The sequence below is a fragment of the Cryptomeria japonica genome, chromosome 11 (assembly GCF_030272615.1).
Source record: "Cryptomeria japonica chromosome 11, Sugi_1.0, whole genome shotgun sequence".
Taxonomy (NCBI): Eukaryota; Viridiplantae; Streptophyta; class Pinopsida; order Cupressales; family Cupressaceae; genus Cryptomeria; species Cryptomeria japonica.
The window spans coordinates 708937973-708944710 of record NC_081415.1 but is presented as its reverse complement, the minus strand read 5'-3'; the positions used below and the strand labels follow the sequence as shown (position 1 = coordinate 708944710).

Sequence of the window (6738 nt, the reverse complement as noted above, 5' to 3'; positions counted from 1 at the left end):
AATTCAATTTATAATATATATAAGTACAAATGTAATTATAGAATTTAATTAACAACTTAATCTTAAATCTATCTTTTAATTATTATTTTAAACAATATAAATAAAATCTTATTACTCTGACCCTTAATCTTAATAAATTTTGATTTTAAGTAAAATCAATTTAAAAAATAAAATAAGACATAAAGCTGAAAGTTAAAAAAGGAATAATAGTCATACTTAAATCTATACCCAATCATTTTACCATACGTTAAATTTCTCCTCCTTTTTTGCCACATATTCTATCAGATATTTTTTATTTACTGCCTGCTCCAATTTAGAATAGAATATTGAAACTTAAGAGGACATAAAGTAAAAAAGTTTAAACAAATTAACGGAGGCATTTCAACATAGACAAATTAACGGAGGCCTTCCTGACAACTGGGGACGGTTGTCTGTGTAATTTCAATCGTGTTGCAACATCTAACAATCATTTTACATCATTGACCTTGAAAAAAAGACAGTCCATTTCATATAAGAAACACCTTCCGTGTATAAAAAAAATAAATATATTATAATTTTAATAGTAATGAGAAAAATGCGATTCCTTCTACATAATTCTAAAAAACTCCATAATATCTTAATATAATCTTCATAAATAAAATCTTGCTTTACAATTTGAACCCACCACAATAATATATAATAATATCATAAGTTTTCTTTTTCTTTCTCTTTTAAGAAATGTCCAGGTTCCTTGCTTTATTTAACTTATACGATGTCACTTAATCAAGTGTCACTATTATCCAATAAAGTCTCACTTTATATGTTGAGGGGGAGGCACAATAATATCTAAAATTAATAATATCTAATAATGATTTTTCGTTCTCATCTTAAAAAGTTAAAAAAATAAATATTAAAATCTAATGAGTTTTCCTGAATTGGCCATAACGCCACCTGATAATCAAAAGTTAAATTACACACAATGATTTTCCCTCTATTTTTACAAGGTCAAAACTGAGTAAAAACAAAAGAAAAGAAAACGATGACGTTAGAACGTGAAAAATGAGTGTATTATTCGTAGAGAATGGCGTAGAGAATCACACCATTTTTATGGGCCACGTAAACCCATTGAAGATGGGTCTGCAAATATTGTTGCGAGGTACTTGTAGACGTGTACAATTGCTGCTCCTTCAAGGTCGGCTGAGGAAGATTGGGATGATGGGAATAAGATATCATCACAAACAAACAACATAAGAAAGAGAGTTTCAGGTGGGGCAGGACTTTTTCATCCACTGCTAAGATTTCTTCTCATCTCTCTCTCATGGGACACTTTTCACATGTCATTGGGCTCCACGCATTTGGCGCGTTAATACACATGAGCTGGCACCAGGATCCAGCGAGTCTATATTAACCTGTCCACCATGCAAGCCATAACACACCAAGCTTAACAGAAAAATCTGATACGCTTTCTGAGTTTTTTAATTCTTTATTTGTTTCGTCAGAGCAATTCAGAGGAATTCTTATGACGTTGATGTTTTCTTCTTCTTCTAATGTTGGGGCGCTTGGATCCAAGTGTTTCAGTAAGGGTTTTTCATCTGATTCAGATGGCCTTAGGCTCACAAGCCCCAGGCATAATAGAGCTGTGTCCCTGAAGAGTAATATTAGTACTGGTACAACTTCCAGAGTTAATTGTCTGAGAAGCAGTAGGCGTTTGAAGACTTTGTGTGAGGCTTGCACAATGCAGTGTGATGAAAAGTTGATCCATGAAAGCCCCAGTGGGAGAAAGGCTCAGAATGTTAAAGGAGTTCCTGTTTTTGTCATGCTGCCTCTTGATACTGTGAATTTTAATGGCAGCTTGAACAGAAAGCGTGCTATGAATGCCAGTCTTTTGGCCCTGAAAAGTGCGGGAGTGAGAGGAGTTATGGTCGATGTGTGGTGGGGTTTGGTTGAAAAGGACGGCCCTATGCAGTACAACTGGTCTGGTTACAGAGAGCTTGTCGACATGGTGGCCAAGCATGGATTGGAGCTTCAGGCTGTCATGTCGTTTCATCAGTGTGGAGGCAATGTTGGCGACAGTTGCAAGTATGTTATCATTATCATTCTATTCCTTGTGCTCTTTGTATTTTCTTGTGTGATTTGAGGTTCTGGATTTGGATTGTATTTTTTTTTATCGATGTTGTTTTGAATTATATTGTATTTTTTATTATCGGTTTTGAATTATATTTTATGATTTATCATGATGATTAGGGTGAAGAATAATAAGAAAAACAAATAGAAATACACAAATAAAGATATTACACGACTGTGAAAACCTATTGCCTACAATCCGCCATTTGTTTTCATTACCCATAGCTGGATTTCCTGATATTGGTTTGTTATGTTTTGTAGTATTCCTTTGCCTGGATGGGTTCTCCAAGAAGTGCATCAAAATCCGGATATGGTGTATACTGACAAACAAGGAAGGAGAAATCACGAGTATATTTCACTGGGGTGCGACACCATGCCTCTGCTCAAGGGAAGGTCACCCATTCAAGTTTATACGGATTATATGGCCAGTTTCAGGGATACATTCAAGGATGCGCTTGGGAATGTCATTGTGGTATGTTACATAGATAACTTCAAATACAGATTTTGGCATATGTTTTCAGAATTGTTTTTATCGTTAGGTAAATGGAGGATTTGAATGGTTGGGTGTTTTTCTGGGTTGCAGGAAATTCAAGTGGGCATGGGACCTTGTGGTGAACTGAGGTACCCATCGTACCCTGAAAGCAATGGGACATGGCGCTTCCCTGGGATTGGAGAGTTTCAGTGCTATGACAAGGTATATTTTCAGCATTTCACCACTAGATCAGTGAGCTGTGTGAAATCAATTAATTAACTCTTCTTTTAAAAAAAAATTAATGATACCAGTAAGTCAATCTTTAGATCTTAATAGATATAAAGCGCTTTTGAATCTTGTGTGAAATCAATTTAATTAACTCTTATTTTTCTAAAATTAATGATACCAGTAAGCCAATTTTATATCTTAATAGATATAAAGCGCTTTTGAATCTATTTCCTCTGATTCATTTAATGATATTCTATTATTAGATCGGAACATGTCAGCCCCCTGTGATCTCTGACATGTTGTTCTTTCCCAGCAAGTTGGAAGAATAAAAATCTCTGGTAAACTTTAAATGCAGGGTTGTTTTTGTATGCAAAGTTTAAATTATTGTTGAGTATTTATAAAAATAGTTTTTTTACCTCAAAAAAAATTATTTTTCTTGAAATAGAAAAATCTCTCAATAACAGTAATGAGACCAACAGTCTAAGAAACCAAGAAATCAAATCTTTCAGAGTCTTCAAGTTTCAACGAAAGAACTTCTGTGAGATCATTGATTCTACTAGAATTTTCATATTTCTAATTCAATTTTTTGAAATAATTGTTCTTTTTACAAGACTCAAATTTCAGTTGAAATATTATCATTACATGTTTATGTTGCACTGATTGATAGCTCCAGATTTATTTATTTTTAAATAACATTTACTCCTTTTGAATTAGAATTACTCCTCACAAAATTTGAATGAGTGAATGTGTGAATTCATCTTTAACAATCTTCAAGTTTCAATGAAAGAAAGAATTTCTGCCAGAACACTGATTGTACTTGTAGGAGAGTTTTCACATTTCTGGCTCAAATTCTGACGATCTGATTGCAATGTGCAGTACATGAAGGCATCACTGATGGCTTGTGCAGAGGCAGCAGGACAGAGCGGTTGGGGCAAAACAGGGCCTCACGATTCAGGGTACTATAGCCAGTTCCCTGAAGACGCCGGATTCTTCCGCAGAGAAGGAACATGGGACTCAGATTACGGCCGCTTCTTTCTCAAGTGGTACTCAGAAACCCTGCTTTCACACGGTGACCGTCTTCTGGGCGCCGCTGCGGGCGTTTTCCAGGGCACCGGAGCCAAGCTTTCCGGCAAAGTAGCAGGAATCCATTGGCACTACGGCTCTAAATCTCACGCTGCAGAGCTCACCGCCGGCTACTATAATACCAGACAAACAGACGGCTATCTTCCCATAGCTCGTCTCTTCAAAAAGCATGGCGTTGTTCTGAATTTCACCTGCTTTGAAATGAAAGATTATGAACATCCTCAACATGCTCGGTGCAGTCCAGAAGGCCTTCTCAGGCAGGTTACTACTGTCTGCAGACAGAATGATGTTCAGATTGCTGGAGAAAATGCCCTTCAGAGGTATGACGGTGGAGCTTATGGCCAAATCATTCATAACTCAAATCTCAAGCTGCAGGGCAATTCAGAGCAAAATGCGAGGCCAATGAACGCTTTCACTTATCTGAGGATGAATCCACAGATGTTTCAGAGTGAAAACTGGCGACAGTTTGTGTGGTTTGTGAGGAACATGTCTGAGGGTCGAACCCTGCACCATGGCGAGGAAGAGCACAGGCAAACTGAGCTCAAATTTAATGCCAGCACGGCTCTCAGAAATGAGGCTGCAGCTCTCATGCACGCTTAGAAAATTATGGCAAATTCATTTACTACCCAATAAGAGTATTTCACTTCTATGTTCAGGTATAAATCCTGGCTTATACAGAGACAAAGTATGTATATAGGATTAAAATAGAGAATTTGAAAACAACGATGATTTCTGTTTTACAGGTGCAAAAATACAGGTCCTTCAGGTTCCCCCGTTTATTATGTAAATTATAGATTTGCTCAAGGAGAAGCGAGGGGCCAAAATAAAAATTATCGATTGTAACCAGATTTTAAGAAGTTTTTTGCACTTCATTCAATCTGGTGAGAAAAAATAAAAATTAATAAAATAAATATTTGAAATATATAGTTCGTTGTTATATTGTAATGATAATTTTTTAAATGTCTTTTTTCTTTATATTTGTTCTCATGGAGTAGTGCAATATGACATATTTGTGAAAAAATTAAGAATGGTGGTCTCATACTACATAATTCATTTAAAAAATGTACATATAGTTCTTAATTTCATATGGTAGCATCTAATTTTTTTATCTATTATTTTTTAAATATTCGAAAGATTTATGAAATATAAAAAATTATGTTTTCTATTTTGAATAATGTATTCAAAGGAGAATAAGGATAATTGATCAAAATTTGAATATATAAATGCGAATAAGGATAAATGTGATAAATATGTATAGACTCAACTTCATATAAGATCATGCCAAATGCATAAGATACTAAGAGAAAGAGCCCAACTTCATATAAGATCATGTCATGTATCACTTTGTATCAGGACATTTTTCTCAAAATTAACACAAGACCAAATCAAAATTAGTATGCGTATGCAAACTCCACAATTGCAATTCTATTGCACATAATATTGATATTATTAAAAAAATATAGATATAGTATAGAAATCTAAGATATATTTAACAAAAACTATTTAATAAATACATAATTATTTATGTCCAAGGGGTTGAGCTTAATTGGTTAAAACACTGGGTTCTCACTGTGGAGACCCAAGTTCAATTCCCAATAGGGACATCTGAAGTGGAATTCTAAGCTGAAAAAATACAGAATTATTTATAAACAAAATAATGATGTAATTAATTATATTTATAGTGTAAATAAATATATCTACATAACTAAAATCCATACATTGATTCCTTTTAGTCATGAGATTCTTATACTTAATAGAAAAAACTAGTTGATTAAGTTAGGAATTTTGTGAAATTAGATTTAGAATATGTGAAATGCAAGTTTTTTAGGGTTTATGCTAAGATCAAAATCTCCAAGCTCGTCATCTATTCTATCATAATCCACTATTCATAAGAAATTTCAACCCTTTTTTTAAAATTTTGGAGGGTTTTCCTATTAATTTCTAGTGTAATTTGATCATGTAAAAATTTGTGTCACACACTTCCAAAATCTCTCATTGGCATAAAAAAATCCATCACCAAGAAGGAAATTAGGTACGGTGACCCATAAAAATGACTTCTAGAAAAAGAAATAAATAATGTTACTCACTCACCTTCCCTCTTCAAAGGACATTCAAGCAATGCACCTCCAATTAGATGTCTTAGATCCACAATGTAGATACCAATGGTGAAATGACACTTACTATTGATCATTGTGTTTTCATTGATGTCAAAGTAGTCAATAAATCACTAAGAATTAAATGTAATTGTGCATGATTTCATGTGTCTAGTAGCTACAACAATTTTAATTGCTTTCAACATGACATAGCTGAGAATTTGATTTTCAAAATTTTAGAAGTTAAGAAGGATAATTCTCTTAATGTTATCTTTATGCACTGGTTTGAGTAATTCCTAATTGTCTATCACATGTGATGTTGTCTGGAAATATTTGTGTTATGTTTCTAAGATTTGTTGCTTAGAAACAATATGTGCACTCATTTTCACTATCATGGTGTTTGGGTCTATATTATGTTGCAGTTGCATGCTAAGGCTTGTGGTTTGAATGTTAAGACTACACATGGAGTGTCATATTCTAGAGTTTCAAAGGTTGAGCTTCAATAGACAAAAGTTAGAAGTGATAAAGTGTTCCTTGTGCTAGTTGGTTGACTGTGTTGATGTTCCAGATTGATGTGCTAGAGGATTGTAACATCTATCATCCAAAGGTAGCATGTTGATGTGCATTAGGGTTGGAAGAGTGTGTGTATGGTAATACATAGTGTGTCCCTCCTCTTGGAATAACATATGGGATTTTGGATTGAGCCTATTACATGTTTGGTTTAAGGTTTGTTCAACCTTGAAGGTTTGCATTTTATAT

The 6738-nt window shown here is 34.2% G+C and overlaps 1 protein-coding gene across 2 annotated transcripts; it reads left to right on the top strand.

Moving 5' to 3' along the window:
- The first annotated feature begins 1401 nt into the window (after positions 1-1401).
- On the top strand, positions 1402-4808 carry LOC131061340 (beta-amylase 3, chloroplastic). 2 transcript variants are annotated; one of them, XR_009110530.2, is made up of 5 exons: positions 1402-2058; positions 2365-2575; positions 2687-2797; positions 3680-4542; positions 4630-4808. XR_009110530.2 is itself a non-coding variant. In XM_057994985.2 (4 exons), exons 1-4 carry the CDS (start codon positions 1499-1501, stop codon positions 4484-4486), a joined length of 1689 nt encoding a protein of 562 aa, XP_057850968.2. In that variant the 5' UTR covers positions 1402-1498; the 3' UTR covers positions 4487-4808. The 2 variants fall into 2 exon arrangements, 1 of the variants encoding a protein (XP_057850968.2); XM_057994985.2 differs by having other exon boundaries at positions 3680-4808.
- Positions 4809-6738: the final 1930 nt, after the last annotated feature.